This window comes from Neopsephotus bourkii, unplaced genomic scaffold (genome assembly GCF_033783945.1).
Source record: "Neopsephotus bourkii isolate Nb327-2 ecotype Australia unplaced genomic scaffold, CSIRO-AGI_Nbou_v1 NB_1780, whole genome shotgun sequence".
Lineage (NCBI taxonomy): Eukaryota > Metazoa > Chordata > Aves > Psittaciformes > Psittacidae > Neopsephotus > Neopsephotus bourkii.
In genome coordinates, this window is record NW_026902254.1 from 7,076,223 (window position 1) to 7,093,315 (window position 17,093).

A 17,093-nucleotide genomic window follows, 5' to 3' on the forward strand; every position below is an offset into this window, starting at 1 on the left:
ACAACACAGCCTGTACTGAGGAAATCAAAGTTGTTGCTACAAAACCATAACATTTACATAATATTATGAGTGCTTTAAAAGCAAAGATATTAACATATTTGACTATGAATCAGCTGTCATTATCTGCATTACCGAAGAACCTAGAATTTCCTACTGAGATCAGAAAACCATTGTTCTATAAAAAGGAATGCTGAAAATTTAGAATAAGTGAAAAAATATTACTGTTGGTGGTTGCTTTCCATCCTTTCTCTGAAAACAGCAAGGCTAAATATAATGTTGACAATATTTCTTATTATGCTTTTATATATGGCCACCTTTACTCAGACACCTGGACAGTGTATGTGTTACTTCCTGCTCTGGTTCCTCAGATCCATTGTACCATTTTACTCCTTCATATCATAACATACAATCTCCTGCTCTTGGACAATTACACACCCCACAACTGTCAGCTTGTCAGAAAATCCTTTTCCACGTATATGCTCCTCTCCCTTGTATGATATCTTCCCTGCCTGTATTAAACCATTCATCTGCGTAAAACTGTGGAGGCTCTCTCTTTTCTTGGTTTTGCAAGATTAAACTCTTCTCAGCAATATTCTGCTCTCTCTGGCTTAAGCTCAAATAACCTGAAAAAACACCCATGTCAGTAAGGATATGGTAAAAAGAAAAACGAAAAACCCTGAGTTTTTTATAGCTGACTTTTTGTGCAAGTAGGTGCAGCTGCACCGATATAGAAAGGAGTACTCAATGTCAAGCTATAAATAGCTCCTGCTGGGAGCCTAATAGCTCTGCCGTTGCTTTCACACAGCACAGGCAATAAACTACCACTATTACATTTTTATAACTCAGGAACAAACAGATTTAAGCAAAAAAAATAAATAAAAGTTTCTATTTCTAAGTAAGTCAAATAAAAGAAACATATTTATGTCACAAATAAGGCTGTGTTTATAGAGTACACTCACATACTCACATTTGAAATAAAAAGACCTGAAGTTGTAAAAATATAATGCTTTATTCACTTTAGACTCCTACTTCCAAGAAAATTACACGAGTCAATATATGCAGCTATTTATTAGGACATTTTATTTACAAAATAATTATGATTTATGACTTAGAGAATATATATACTGCCCATTATATCTCTGCTACCAGTGTAAATCTAACAGCAAAATGAGCTTTGCAGAAAACGTGTTCAATTCACTTGGGATTCTTTGGTAGATGAGAGTGAAGGGGGGGAAAAACAGAATTTGATTTTAATGAAGACACAAACCATACATGGCAATACATACAATGTTGTATGTACGGAATAAAATGTTAGAAACTGTACTGCAAAAGTGGCAATTGCTTTTAGTGCTTCATAAGCCATTTAGTTGTATAGATCGCTTCTTAGTTGTTGTAAGGCTATTAAAGCAGGTTTGGTTTTCCTATAGTCTAGTTATTCCCATGGGATTTCAGTTCCAGCACAGAATTTCTGGATGCATCTACAAGTAGCTAGAAACAAGTCAGAGCATCTAGTACTATTGCCCTGCCAGGTAATCAGACACATTAGCAAGCTGTCAGTAAGAAACAACTGAAACTTAGTTTCTAAATAAAATAATGGAACAGGTAATGCATGATTTTGCTACTAACAGTACCTAACTCTCAGCATTTCCCTCTACGGAATGTATTCTATTTATATAACATCACATATTCTGTGATATTACATAAAGATAACAAAATCAGGTGTATATGTCCAGAATTAAGAACAACTGAAGATGTAGAGTTTCCATGCTTAGACCACCACCTGTTCGTGCAACACAGTTATACCCAACATAAAACACAGTCTGTGACAGGCAAAGAAGAAACTTAACTCTGTATTTAGATGAACACCCTCAAGTGACAGGATTTTTCCTCTTTTTGTGGCATGCAGTGTTTATATCCTAGCCAGAAGGTGTGACTCTCCAAAGACTGTGGTACACAAGCATTTAATTAAACACTATTGTAGCACAAAAGCACAATTGGGCCAAATGAAGAAGAGTAGAGACCCTTGGTTTACCTCCGAGTGTCCAGTCTCATGCTTTATTCATGGAAGCAGTGTGACCATGATAACACAGCACAGTACTTCTCAGATACAGCTTTTGGGGGCAAAATTCTACTGTATTAATTGCACTTTAAAATAAGTATGAATACTGTACAAGATAGTGAAGTACCTCAGTTTAGCTTTCTAGTCTGGAAAACAACATGGAAATCATGCATACTCATGAGCACTATTTATACAAGAAGTCATTTTATCATACTGCCTTTCCAGATTCAGAGCTGTGGGCTCAGAAGTTCAGTATCTTTTGAGACAGAAACTGAATTTACTACACAAAGCAGTTCTGCAACAAGACTTTGTTAACAGCTGACTTCAAGAACATGCTGCTTGCCAAAAACCTTACCTTTCTCTCTTTCAGTAACCGTTTGTAGCCACTGGCACCTAGAGACAGAAGTGTAATGAGGACATCTAAAGAAGGGGTTGCAGATGCTCTTCCTGGAAAAAAAAAAAAAACAACCAAACAAAGCAAAACGAAACAATAAACAGATTAAATTAGCAGAAATAAATTTTACGTGAAACAAGCTGATAATCAAGTTTTCAACAGTTATTTTGTATGGATGAAATCAACCCATGAACTAGTTACCTGGATACATTTTGCTGATCTCCTGAATGAAGGATTCATTGAAGCCAGCAATGATAGCACCACCTACTGGAACCATAAAATTTTTGTCCAAGCTCTGAACAAAAGCATCTATTCTGCCTACTCGAGCACCCTTCATCAAAAAGAGAAAAATAAAATTCACAGCATACGTTAGGAAATAGGAAAAGTGACAGCATCATAACTACACAGTAGCAATGTAACTAAAGTAAACACAAGTCCCAAAACACTCTCACATACTGTATTTGTGATGAAAAATTAAAAATCTTAATATTACCTTTTCTTAGCATTGCTCACTATTATTACCATTGTCTTCTTACATAGTACCTTACAAATTCTTATTCTGCTGTGATTTAAAATAGTCATTTTACTTCTTGCAAGTCTAAGTGTAGTTTATTTTCAGCAACTAAAAAGAAAACCCTTGGAATTTAATGGGACTTGCACAGTTAAAACTGCACAACTCAAAGTATTTCACTGATTCTCACAGTAAAGGGATAGAGATTAATGCTTCATTAGCAAAGAAGATTTTTCTTGATGTGTGTTTAAATTTGCATTAAACCAAGTGGGCTGTGACAGCACTCCAAATAAGGCTGCTTGCAAAATCACGATCCAGATAACTTCCTACAGCAGGATTCCTCACTTCCCAGGAAACAAAATGTCTTTATACCTAGCCTTTCACATATTCTTAAAGGAAAAAAATGTACAGTTCACGGTAGCGTATTACTCAAATTGAAGATGTACTGCAGAATCTACAATTAAAAAGTATGCAGCATAACAGAACCTGAAAAGCATATTAAAGAACATACATATTAAAGTACTACAAACTAAATCCAAGAAATAAAACAGAATTAATAACTATGGCAAAAAGAGTGATAAAAGCGAATCCATCTGAACCTCTTATTATTTCTCTGTTTTAATAGCTTAGTGCTTGGGAGATATGAGGAAGCATTCTGAGTTTGTCAGCTTTCTGATGGGAAGAAGAATGCCAGCAGCTATCATTTGATTTAATTGACAGGAGACTACCAGAGGAAAAGCATGACAGATGAAATGGTCTCAAAAGCTCTTTCCTGTGATATTCTTGCGTGTTCTGTTGACTGTGCTCAGCATGTACATATCCTTCATTAATAACTACTTCCTCATAAACAGTACATTTTCCATGGCAAGAAATACAATTTTGTAAATAAATGTAAACCAAATCAGAGCTCAAATGTATACATTTGCATAACCAAAGAACCAACAAAAACCCCCTAAATAACCGATCACGAAGCCAAGAAAACAAACCAACTCCAAAAACCAGAAAACCACACAGTAATGGTTCCATTTGTAGCTTCACAGTCTGAAAAACTATCACTAGGTACATTTCATGCAGTAAACCTCAGCAATTCCACAGCCCCCTTAACGTTGAAACTTCACTAAACCTGTGCAAGCTAAATAGAATCCTATATCCTATTAAAAAATTACCCCCTATTCTTTTGTTATGGGCACCAAGAGAAGAGAAATACTGAAGAAACAGTGCATGTACATTGCAATGAAGAAAAACACAAAAATTCTGTTTCATGACTGATATCAGATATTAAGCAACCTCATCTTCAAAATGAAGAGCAGCAGAAATTAAATGTTTTCGAGCTTAACACTGAGCTTAACCCAGTTTCCTCAGCTGTTCTCTGCGCCAACATTCGAAATGACGTCATCTAGCAAGTGTTGCTGTAGAATCTTGTATTTTCAATTGAAACTGTGTCTCACATTCTGCCGAAGGCTTAATCCCTGTTTAAGTATGATCCATTACTTTATTTTTTAATCAAGTTTATGAACTATTTTAAGAAATTATGAAAGACAAACATAAACAAAACCTAAATAAATTTGCATTCATTACATAAAAGCACATAACAGAAATAACAAATGCTATTTTAAAGTTCCATTTCCCTCTGCTTAGAAAGTTGTCCAAATACCACACACACGGGATTAGTCTCAAAGCTGTGAAACATCTGATAAAATCTGCTAGTGTTGTCTACAAATTTACTTATACTTGTCATTAAAAAAAAAAAAAGCTATTGGAAATACACAGCTCCTACCTGCTGGATAAGATGCATACATTTTGAAGACTGAACTCCATACGCATTGTTGACAATATGAGGAATGTCATAATTAGCACAAATCACAGCCAGTTCCTCCAGTCTATGAGCATAAAATTGTACTTTAGAGAAGCATTGATAATTGTAACTCACGTTACAGATCAGACCATTAAAAAACAAAAAGGTCTACAAAGAGGTCAGAATGATAAAAGAAACCTTCTTGATTAGTACCTCAAGGCAGCACTTGCCACCTTAAGCTATAAATGTTACAAAGAAAACTCTGTTATAGCTTTTACATGTACTACAAATTGTTGACCAGACCTGAAATTTTCCATGCCTCACTGAAAGTTTTGTCTGGAAACCAGTAAACAGATCCCAAATCATTGTTTCAGGTATCAGCATTTTTTATACTACTTTAATAATAATTAATGATTAGCTATTCACACTTTTTTGTCTTAATTTTCTTCTAATACTCTACTTGAAAATGACCTAATGGAAATTTCGAGATGTGTCCTGGGAATCAAAATCATCACATAACAGGAAATTTCACTTGCTTCTGTTTATTTCAAAGAACTAATATTTCAACCCTTTGGCTGAAACTTCACTTGCGCATTTCAGATAAACTGATTAACAGATATTCTTCAAAGGAGTGGAAAACCCTAAAATGTCTGAATGTGGAGATCAACAGACTAAAACTGTGTTCTGTTTACTCTTCACTTGCCTTTAGAAATCCCTGAAACAACAGTAAACTCAGCCTGGATTGATTTTTCAGTCAAACTGGGACTTAGGTGGGTGCATAGGTCCTTTTGGGTAAGAGCCTGAATTCAGCATTTTAAACATACATGTACATTGTACACTGTACACTTTTTTGAAGCGCTCCAATCATGCTCTATTAGAAAAAAAGAACACAAAAAAAACCCGAACAACCCCCCCCAATATTCCCCAAATTTGTGAATATATTTTAGAAATTAAATCTATTTGAAAAAAAATGAGGTAATATATAATAATTTCAAGTGATGATAAAGGTAATATTAAAAAAAAATAATCTGGAAATGCTGAACTTCCCATGCATTTTTACTCTATCTCCTTCTGTACAGCCTCTCACTATAATTTACCGACATTCATATAAAATGTGACAGAGTATGAAAACACTTTCCAGGAGGTGACATTCCTTTGCATTCTATTTCTATTACACTGCCTAGTGTCATCTTGTAATGCAAAATTCAGCTGCAAACTTCAGATTAAATTTTCTGAACCTCAATCCTTAGAACATCACCACCACTGTGTTATCCCTAAAGAAATCACAAGTATTTAATGATTAGGAAACACCAGTAGTATAATCTATGCATTGATCTTCTACAGTCAAGATATTTATCAACAGCTGCATGTCAAATAGTTTTTCACATTTATCAACATCCTGAACAATGTAAGATTACCAGAATACTTCAGGAAACTCTAACACTACAGAGGGCAAAGTTTTTGCCTTCTCTTCTGCTGAGTTTAATCAGTCATTCCTCACCTTCCACAGAGACTCAAAGGAAAACAGTTCTCCTCTTAGAGACTTCTTTTCAAGTGCAAGAGGAGAATTTCACCAAACTGGAAACAACAGAGGGTGTCATGCTATAGGTGCTTGTCTTTCTCACTTTCTGAGGCTTACAGGAGCAATAAGCTAAGCTAGCTTCTTCAAGTACTGCTAGCAGAAAGTCTCTTTTTCCTAAAGATATTATACTGAACTATTAGATACACATTACAGCACAGGATGAGTGTGCTACAGTTTCAAACGAATATGGATTATGTAAGGGAACCAAATGATCATGCACAGCACTTGTCCACTTCCAAGGCTTAAAATGAACCATTAAAAGAGCTGCTGGTCATATCAGAAAAAACAAAGCATTAATGTAAGTTTGGCTACTACTCAAGTTCTTAAAAGTCACCAATAGGACTTACACAAATATTTTCCAATTTATTCTCTCTCCTGTTTATGAAAGCTTTGCATTTTCTTCTATTAATGAAAGCAACAAGATACAGAGTACTGCTAAGTACATAAACTAACTGAAAAAGACTCTTAAATACAGTAGTTTTAGAAACTACTGTATAGCAGCAGTTGATGAAAGACTGTGAAAATTGATGCCTCTCAAATGGGGTTTATGCACTGGTGAATCATTTCCATAAAGTTAAACAATACTTGGAAGGAAAACTATAGGTATACAGGCATAAAACTCTTACCCCGACCTTAAAACAATCCTAAACCACTTAAAATTTTAAAACACCACCACAACTAAACAAAGCCTTACAAATGCAAGATATCTAAAAATAGACGTCTAAAATGGTAGTCTCCACAAGCGCTGTATGGGATTTTCCTTCCTGCAGGAAGATGAATGTTATGGCCTTCAACAGTTGACAGTATCCTTTAAATAGGAAGTGCACTCAAATCCTCCTATATCTGTGGTATATCATGACACAGGGCCACTACCTAATAATTCATCTCTTAGTTGCAGAGGACAAAACAACTGCATGTCAAAAAAGGGAAGCAGATAAGGAAAACATTCATTTACCCAAGCTATAAAATAGACCATTCAATTTTGATAGCTGTGATTTAAGTTAGCCAATAAATCTGCAAGTCAACCTCAAGCAATGTTCATAGTATTCTTACAGAATTATATATTTTTAACTTGCCCCCAGCAACTGGGTTAGCCTATGATAAATACTGAGATTTTTTAAAGGTAGGAGAACAGAGTGAAACATACCTTTAGTTGCCATGTTTCAGAGTCAATGTTTCTTTCCTACACTTGCAAATGTTCAACTAAATTTTCCAGATAACAAAACAATTAACAAAAAGCATGCACTGCAGAGGAACTCTGCGTCTTTTCAATTTTGTGATAAACTCAAACCAGCTTTACTACTGAGACAATGCATTTAAAATCATGTAAAAAGAAAGGCTTTTTACTAATACCTCATATTTCAGTGTACTACATGCAGGCCCATAAAAATATGCCTATCAATTGTTAAACTTAAGGAATTTGCTTCTTTATACTTATTTTCATTATATGGAGAAAGCAGGTTTTGTGAGCAACAATGGTGCTCCTTTTTGGATAAATGACTCAATATACCAAGTACTTCAGACACCCCTACTCCAACACGTCATTTTCAGATTGATTTTTTCAAGTATTTCACAACCTAACTACAACATAACCAAACTACAAGCTGAAATAATGTCTCAGATACTCTGTTTCTCATTCATAACCATGTGTTCATCTCAGCTTGAGCAAGCACTTGAATGACATCTTCACAGCAACTATGGAAGTTATGTAAATGGACACATCTGAGTTGCAGTCAATGGTTCAATGTCCCTCCAGAGTTCAGAGACAACTGGTGCCCTCAGGGATCGGTATGGGGACTGGTGCTGTTCGATGTTTTTGTCAGCAACATGGACAGTGCGACTGAGTGCTCCTTCAGCAAGTCTGCAAAAGACACCAAGCTGCACGGTGCACAGGAGGGAAGAGATGCCATCCAGAGGGACCTTGGCAGGCTGGAAAGGTGGGCCAATGCTAACCTCATGAAGTTCAACAAAGTGAAATGCAAGGTCCTGCATGGGGGTTGGGGAAATCTCAAGCAGAAATACAGCCTGGAAGGAGCACAGATTGCAAGTAGCCCTGAGGAGAAGGACTTGTGGGTGTTAGTGGATGAGAAGCCCAACATGACCTAGCAATGTGAGCTTGCAGCTCAGAAAGCCAACCATATGCTGGGCTGCATCAAAAGGAGCGTGACCAGCAAGTCGAGGGAGGTGACTGTGGCCCTCTACTCTGCTCTCATAAAACCTCACCTGGAGCACTGTTTTCAGCTCTGAGGCCCCCAACATAAGGACATGGAGCTGCTGAAGCGATTCCAGAGGAGGGCTATGAAGATGCTCAGAGAGCTGGTGCACCTATCCTATGAATACAGGCTGAGAAGGCTGGGCTTGCTCAGCCTGGAGAAGAGAAGCCTCTAGGGAGATCTGAAAGCAGTCTGCCAGTACCTAACGGGGGCCTACAAGAATGCTGGCAAGGGACTTTTTACAAGGTCATGTAGTGAAAGGACAAGGGAGCATGGTGTTAAGCTGAAAGAGTGTAGATTTAGTCTAAATGTAGAAGTTCTTCACTATGAGGGTGGTGAGACACTAGAACAGGTTGCCCACAGAAGCTGTGGCTGCCCCATCCCTGGCAGTGTTTAAGGCCAAGTTGGACAGGCCTTTGAGCAACCTGGTCTAGTGGAAGGTGGCCCCAGCCATGGTAGGAGGGTTGGAACTAATGATCTTGAAGATCCTTTCCAACCCAAGCCGTTCTGTTTGTATGACAGTATTAGTAAAGAATGCAAGGTATTTTAAGCTTCTTTTAATGGTGATTTAACAGCTGGAAATTATAAGAAGTAGCATCATGCAATCAGGCAGCAAATGTTCGAAACATGGCAAGTTACAGGAGGGCAAATCATACATTACACTCACACAGCATAGCTGCCCTAGATGCTTCTTCCAAGTGTTTCCTTGTATCAGTTAATAAGCCCTATAAACATCAGTATAATAGAAGACAGAATAATGCAAGCAAAGATTTAAAATTTAGCTATAGCTCTTTTTTTTCTTTTCAACTGGTTTAACAGCCTCTGAAAATTCACAGCTGGCTACAGGAGACAAGCAGAAAAGGCAAGAGTAGTATTAAAACATGGCATTAGCTTTGGAACTACATTTCCTGGGCTATGTTTCTATGGAAGTCTACTTTTACTACTTCCATGAAATGACAAGAAAACCACTGCCAAAATGACATTCATTTCACCACAGCAGATCACCATTAACCTCAGTTATACGATAGAAGGAAACCTTCCACATTATTCTCACTCTCCTAATACACTTTTCTCAAAGTGGAACATTGTTTCAACCTGCTGCTTTCCTTAATCAAGGGGAGTAAAGTATCTTCACTAATTGCTGGTGGTAACTGACCAATTTTAGGAAAACTGACATTCAAAACATGGAGGTTTTGTTGGGTTCGGTTGTTTGGAGCTTTTTTTTTTTTTTTGGTAACGGAAAAAAATTTCTGTCAAAGACTACTTACCTATCAGGTACCCTTGGAGCAAAGCAAGATGTCGTAGAATGCACACAAAGAATATTTTCAGCACCAAGAGCCTTGATTTTAGCCTCCACTGCTTCAAAGTCTGTCCGTAGCTCATCGCCTTCTAATACATTTTCTATAACCACAGGCTCAAAACCTGAGCAAAAAAAAAAACCCAAGATCTGAATGTAGATCATGAAATCTGACTGACTGCGGGGTTTTAGTTCCAGTATAAGTCTGATAAATCTTCTTGCTTCTGTTGTTTTAACAAATTCTTTCAGACTTGGATTAAGAACATAGATACAGAACCTGTATTACATAGATACAGAACCTGTTGCATGCAACAGCAACAGGTTTGAAGATTGTTTTAAAAACAGATTAACTTCTTCCCTCCCAATTACAAAGAAAGTGTTTGAGTGGCATTCTTTTAAAATAACAGCACAATGAAATAGCCTTTCTGGAAAAGGATGCCATTAGATGTAGCACTGCAATAATCATCATTATGGATTGGCTTTCATCATACGCCTCTGTCTTATGCAAGTGATAAACTTCCAAATTACTTCTTAAAAGATAAAAAATTCCATGTGACCTCATTTCAAAAGTGAACTTTGTCATTTCAAAATCCAAGCTATTTCCCATGTCTTTTATATTTTTTCAGTTTCCAGTCTAAGTTTGTATTTAAGATGTACTACAGCTGAACCTTGTAAGGTTGTTTCTCAAGGACACAAGGAGAAACAGTTGAAAAAAGGAAGTTATCCCCTTCTTTTAAATACTGGAATGTTTACAGGTTTGGAACACCTGCTCAGGAAGGATGTTGAAAAAACAGACATAAGTCCATCAAACGGCTACCAAGGTGCAGTATACTGCACACAACAAGAAAGGTGTAAGAGCTAGACTTTTCAAGGCTGAAGAGGCTAAGGAGAATACCTCATAGCAGTCCCCAACAATCTAGAATGGAATTACTAAGACAAGAGAGACAAACTCTCTTTGGTATGATATAGTAAGATGCAGTAGCAACAAACTTTGGCTTCAGATGTTCAGGATAAACAGCAAGAAAAACTACTTTTCATTGAGAGAATAGCACAGCACTGGAACTGCTATCCAGAGGTTAGAGAACCTCCATTCTCAAAGATTTTCAAGATCCAGCTAAACAAATGCATGGCTGACCTAACCTACTGCTTAAAGATTTTCTTTCTTAAACAAAGAAGCCTGTCGTGGTAGTTGCTCAAATTTCTTGCTTACAAATAAATAAATCACAAAGGTTTTGTTTACAGAATAAAACACTGGAATCCATATATTCTCTTCCCCAAACAGGTGTGGCACGGGCATGGCATACCTGGACATGAAGGAACTATTACTATTACTTTCTTAAAAAGCAGACAGATATTCAGTTTACTGATGAAAGTCAAGGAGAAGGAGGTGGGGGTAAAGAGTGATTTTCAAAGTACTGTAACATGGCAGCAGCTCTGTCAATTCTTCCTTCATGGCTTAACACTATGCCTTAAAGCTGACATGTAAGGCCCAAACCCTATAGAAGAACTTAGACTAGAATGATTTACTGGCATTGTTAGCCCTAGTCTGGTTTTCATTTAGTGATGTGGAAGACAGAGATTCCATTTAATACTTAGTTGTTAGATTTCTGATACCTGCTTCTCTCTTATTTTTGGTTGACAATTCTTTTAATTAATTCTGTGATAGCTGTCTTAATTCTTCAGAAAAATCACAGATCGATTTTATTTCCTCAGAACATTCTCCATTATAAATGTAATTTCCTTAGCTTGATGTTCTAAATTAAGCATGATATTCCAACAACATTCCCACTTTTCTTACAGACACGTTCTATTCGTTCTGATCCAATTCCTTTTACACACCTCTGCACCTTATTTGGACAGAATCCAGTCTCTGCTTCCAACTGTTTAGTCATTTTTATCTAATTATTCTTTCTTGCAAAGAAAGAAAGTGTCCTAGGAAATAGGACCAGAATCTATGCCACCACCTGCAGGTTATGTGCACTGAGATGGAAAATTACAGTCTCTCTTACTTGCCCTTTCCTTGATCCCAAGCATCTGTCTGCAGAAGAGGACTGCTTCAGTGGAGGAACACACTTCAACCCTTAGTTTACTTACAGACTAGTAAATAAGGAACTCCATTTGAGAGAAATTAAAGTTTGAGCTAAGAAAGGCACCGAGCCCATGTCCTGAGTGAGCTGAATGATGCTGAAATATTAAACCCAAACAGAGCAGTTAATATTTCCCAGGTTCTGAAATAAAATAATGTGCAAATCAGACAGCTTGTCACCTTCTAATCACAGTTACTAGGACACAAAGATTTTTTGCGTAAATTTAAGAGATTTGAACCATAAGCCTTTGACTGACATAATTATCAGGACAGCAAATTAGGCATCTAAGTCTGAGAGTGATCTGGAAATTCCTTAGTATTGTATTCTCTATTGAGTACATCATACACCTCTGTATACCTACATTTTTCAAGGCATTAGGAAGGCAGCCCATACATGTGATCACATGTTAGAAATCAGGACTGTGGAAATAAAGCACTTAGAACTACTATGCGTTAAGTATTTCCTGGATCTTAGTGCAAGCATATGAATTGATACCTCTGCTAGATGAAGTTCTTTACCTGTTAAAAGAATAAGCTGTGTAATCAGTCAGCTCCTTCTTACCTGCAGTTATCATTGATTTAAAGCAAGATTTTTGGTCTATACGTGGCCAGATAATGTACTTTGCCTTTGGTCTCTTGTGCCGCAACGTTAAAAAACACAGGGTCAGACTCATGCCAGTTGCCATAGGAACCACAAAGCAACTGGTCACTGTTCGGACACCTGCACATAAAAAAGCAAGTTGGCAATTAATGTGAAGAACTCACAACATGCCCGACCAAATGAGAGATATTTTCATATTTACACCTACCAGCCAGTTTTATAATATCCATAACTAATGAATTGGTAAGTTTGTTCAAAAGGCTGGACCCTGCAGCTTTCGGCTGCACTGCAGAAATATCACCTGACCTTCCAATTCCATGGATCAACCTATAGAAAAAAAAAAAAAAAGATTGAAAACATACATCATGTTTTTTTTCACATCCCAAAGCAGCAATCCTTGCTGATTGAAAGTAATTTAATTTGATAAGCAATTGTGGAAAATGCTGTATCCAATGCAGCATCAGTATCTGCCATAATGAGTTCCACTATAACGAACAATACATATTTGTATGAAATCTTTTTAGGTGTGTTTTTGGGGGTTTGTTGTTTTTTTTTTTTTTGGTTTTTATTAACAGTAGATTAACACTGTTCCAATATGCAGGTAAAAACTTTAAGAAGACCCATAGCAGCAACACCTTTAGCATCTGGCAGGCTTCCTTTTAAGTGCACCTCAGCACTTCTTCGATATCTGCTGAACAAGCATTATAAATGCTGACATGTTCAGACACACAACTCCAAAGAAAACAAAAATCAGTTGCCTCTAATGTAGCATACCATAGGCATAGTGGTATTATACAGATACTCCCCTGACAAATGCTTCATCTCCACAGGGCAAAGAAATAACATATGCTGTGACAAAATGTCCTGAAAGACACTTAGGTTAATGTATCACTTTGCCCATCTTCTTCTCCACCTTCAACTTCCTCTATTTCATTCTGCTATTCAATATGATATACCATGCAATACCACCTCTCTCTCTGCAGTCTGTTTATAAATTATGTTTATAAACTCTATTTAGAAATGCTGGATATTATTTAGCGCCTTCCAGAATGGAGGATCCTGAAACTGCTTATAAAATCTAAGCTTACAGAGCTAACTTTACCTATGGCTAAAACAGAGCATCTGCTCAAGAAAGCTAGTAACAATACATATCTATTTATTGCTTTAATTCTGTTTTTGTCTTGAGAATAGACTAAAATGCAGCATGATGAGTGTATGGAACTTACAGCTTGGAGCATAGTTTTAAAGATTAGCCTTTTTTTTTCCCCCATTTCAAGCTATAGGTTGAAATCAATAGCTTGATAATTAACTTGTTCATAATCCTCACTCCATCAAAAATATTTTCTTTTTTTCATTCCTGCTGTTTTGTTCTTAAGAGCTTTCTCATACTATCACTTTTTCTTTCCTGCACATGCATAATCTCTCATAGAAAGCAATCCTCCCTAACACTAGCACTTAGAATTTATTAAGCTGAAAAGAAAGCCTGAGACCCACCTCCTCCTACCTCCATCACTTTCAAAATTACCTGTAAAACTTATTGCAGAAATAAGTGGAGGGGAGGATGGCTCTATGCCCTTCCTTGGGTAAAAGCTTACTAAAATGTCTGGTCTCTAATATGCTTTTGTGTCAATCTTTCAAGAAGAAACATTGCAGGAAATTTCACTTTGTTTCATTCCTGTTAGATAAAACACCACTGCAAGGAACTCAGCACACTCTACATACACACACAAAAAGTATATTAAACTAAGGCAGAGCCTCTAGAATTCCAGCACCTTACCCATCAAGTGTCAGAAGGGCTACAAGCTATTAAAAGTATTTCTTGTCTTTATAGATCTCCTTACTTCATATAAAATCTATTATAGATTGGACTGCGTTTTCGTGTGCATTATCAGCTAATCATATTATAAAGACATTAATAAATAAACCAAATACAAATAGCTGTTCACTAGGAACGTCTGATACTTTACATCTACAGTGAACAGTAGTTTTGGATAATATGCAGATGAAATGCTGCACAGCATTAATAAACAGCAAGTAACACATAGATTGCTTTAAAACAGGAAGATCTCTGCTTTCCTATGCGCAGTCAAGTCAATGTCTTAAACTTCCACCAGTGCAGCATACAGGACATAACCCTGACAAAACATTTTCATTTTATTCAAGACTTCCCAGTGAGTTATTAATGAAAATTTAATACAGAAAGTTGTACCAATTCAGTATTGCATTAAACTGTTTTTCTAAAATGCTACCAAAGTCTCAGATAACAAAACACAATAAAATATGCCATTTGAAAGCATTAAGAATAAATCTGAATAATTCAAACTGACACTAACTTGTACCTGTAATGCCTTCGGGCAACGAGTCCTGATGCCACTCTTCCTTCCCTCTCACCCACACCACAGTTGCCCAGGAAGTTATTGCTGTCCATTATAGCAAGTTCATGAAGAAACAGTTCAATAGTGCTTTCATCCCATCCATCTTCAGGGCATTTTCCCTTAATAACAACAACCAACATACAGGTAACTTGGAAACACAGAAATTAAACATGAACAAAACATTATGCAACTTGTTTGATTAACATTACCCTTCTTTCCCACGCTGAACAGCAGTTTCTGTTTTTGTTACGCTGTTTTGTATTATCTAATGTTACAAACCTGTATTCAAAGAAAAGTTAGTAATGATTTTTCCATATATTATGTGCAATTACACTAGCATATCCTGATATTTAAAACAGTCTGGATATTTTTCACTTTCAAGTGTTCTTTAAGGTACACATAAAACCACTGCAGCACTTACATGTTAATCAGTCCCTAGAAGACTATACATTATTTGATGTATTCTCGAGACAAGAATCTACTACTACAGGAATTCAACAGAGAAATCTGGATGAAAGGGAGATAACTGGGTATTACAGAACCAAAAGTATTAATTATGGGCAGATGGGAAATACAGTTTAACTTCCAACACATCTTCCTATCTGCATATTTTCTTTCTAGTTACAGAATCATAGAAGTGTTTGGGTTGGAAGGGACCTTGATGATCATCCAGCTCCAACTCCCCTGCCTCCTTCCACTAGACCAGGTTGCTCAAAGCCCTGTCCAACTTGGCCTTGAACACTTCCAGGGCAGCCACAGCTTCTCTGGGCAACCTGTTCAGTGTCTTGCCACCCTCACAGCGAAGAACTTCTTCCTAATGTCTAATCTAAATTTCTATTTCAATTTAACACCATTCCTCCTTGAATTGTCGCTACACGCTCTTGTAAAAAGTCCCTCTCCAGATTTCTTGTAGGCCTCTTTTAGGCACTGGAAGCTGCTCTAAGGTCTTCCTGGCTCCTTCTCCAGGCTGAACAAACCCTTATCATCTCATATGCAAGGAAAGCACTTAATGTAACACATCAAAACCTGCAACCAGACACACGCTCTTTACTGTGTTAAGAACTGCACTCTCGTCTTCGCAAACTGCAGAAAAGACTGTCAGAGAAGTTACCCATATACCCCTGACACACTACTATAGCGGTTTGATAGTTCACAGGCTTTTTTTACATGCTCTAATAATGCTAATATGAATTCAGTAAAACTTCCCAGTTTCTAAAGTGTGTTTTAAAGTTAAGTGTGATGCAGTGGATGATGTGACTGATTGTTCAAGAACTTAAAAATTTGAGAATTCACTGATTATTTCTAAACATTGGAGACCAAAAATTAGGCTGCTTCGGCACAAGTATCATTTTGCATCTCATGTATCAGTATGTTTGTATCTTACTGTTTTAAAAACCGTTTGTAGCTCTTTGCCTTTCTCTCACGCACACCCAGAGACAGCATTTTTTGTCCCAGTCGCGGACTTTCACCCGGGGGCTCCGCCAGCTCTCTGCCACCAAATACAGGGCGCCCAGCTCTCTCCCGAGCCTCCTCGCCTGGGCCGTGTCCCTGCCCACCGGCACGGCCGGTCAGAGGTCGGCAACACCGGCGTGGGGGCCGCAGAGACAGAACGGCCCAGCGTGGGCTCGCTGGGCCCGGCACACCTCCGAGTTCGCAGGCCTGTGCCGGCCGCTCCCGCCATGCCCGAACCGGGCGGAGAAGAGGCTGGATCAGCTCCCCGCGGAGCCTCGTGCCAGCCTGGTGCTGATGTCCCTGCCCCAGCGCCCTGCAGCCCGATGCGCGGCGGCCCCACCCTGTTACCTGCTCCAGCAGGGCCCGCAGGCACAGCTCATGCGCACGGCGGCCCTGCGCCCCCTGGCGCACATAGCCCGCCGTCACCAGCCGCTCGCTGACACCGAAGTTCTCCGTGTTCATGGCTGAGGGAGGGAGGGGCGGGCGGCAGCGCGGCTCCCGGCGGCACCGGCCTCTGCCGCCTCTCCCGCTCAGCGCCGGCGCGACGCGGCGCTGTCTGCAAGGCTGTCGGTAGCTCAGTTCCCGCCGGATGAGGGCCGTTGGCGTTCGCGCATGCGCGGCCGAGAAGGGCAAGGAGCGCCCCCCCCGCCGCACTGGGAGCCGTTCTCTGCTGGGGCCGTCTCTGCCCAGCGCGGTCAACAGCAGCCTCGGCCGCTAGGTGGAGCACC

General features: G+C 38.4%; 1 protein-coding gene across 2 annotated transcripts in view; it reads right to left on the reverse strand.

Moving 5' to 3' along the window:
• Positions 1-16,893, reverse strand: part of SEPSECS (Sep (O-phosphoserine) tRNA:Sec (selenocysteine) tRNA synthase) — a 28,444-nt gene extending 11,551 nt beyond the window's left edge. Inside the window, exons 1-8 of one of the 2 annotated variants that reach the window (XM_061379878.1) lie at positions 16,714-16,893; positions 14,878-15,032; positions 12,747-12,865; positions 12,500-12,658; positions 9,823-9,976; positions 4,742-4,844; positions 2,655-2,784; positions 2,415-2,506 (exon numbers count right to left, since the gene is read on the reverse strand). In XM_061379878.1, the coding sequence (XP_061235862.1) occupies positions 2,415-2,506; positions 2,655-2,784; positions 4,742-4,844; positions 9,823-9,976; positions 12,500-12,658; positions 12,747-12,865; positions 14,878-15,032; positions 16,714-16,827 (1,026 nt within the window). In that variant the 5' untranslated portion in view covers positions 16,828-16,893. Of the gene's footprint in view, positions 1-2,414; positions 2,507-2,654; positions 2,785-4,741; positions 4,845-9,822; positions 9,977-12,499; positions 12,659-12,746; positions 12,866-14,877; positions 15,033-16,343; positions 16,435-16,713 lie in introns of those variants that run through there. The other variant, XM_061379879.1, reaches the window with a different exon arrangement.
• Between the last annotated feature and the right edge of the window lie 200 nt (positions 16,894-17,093).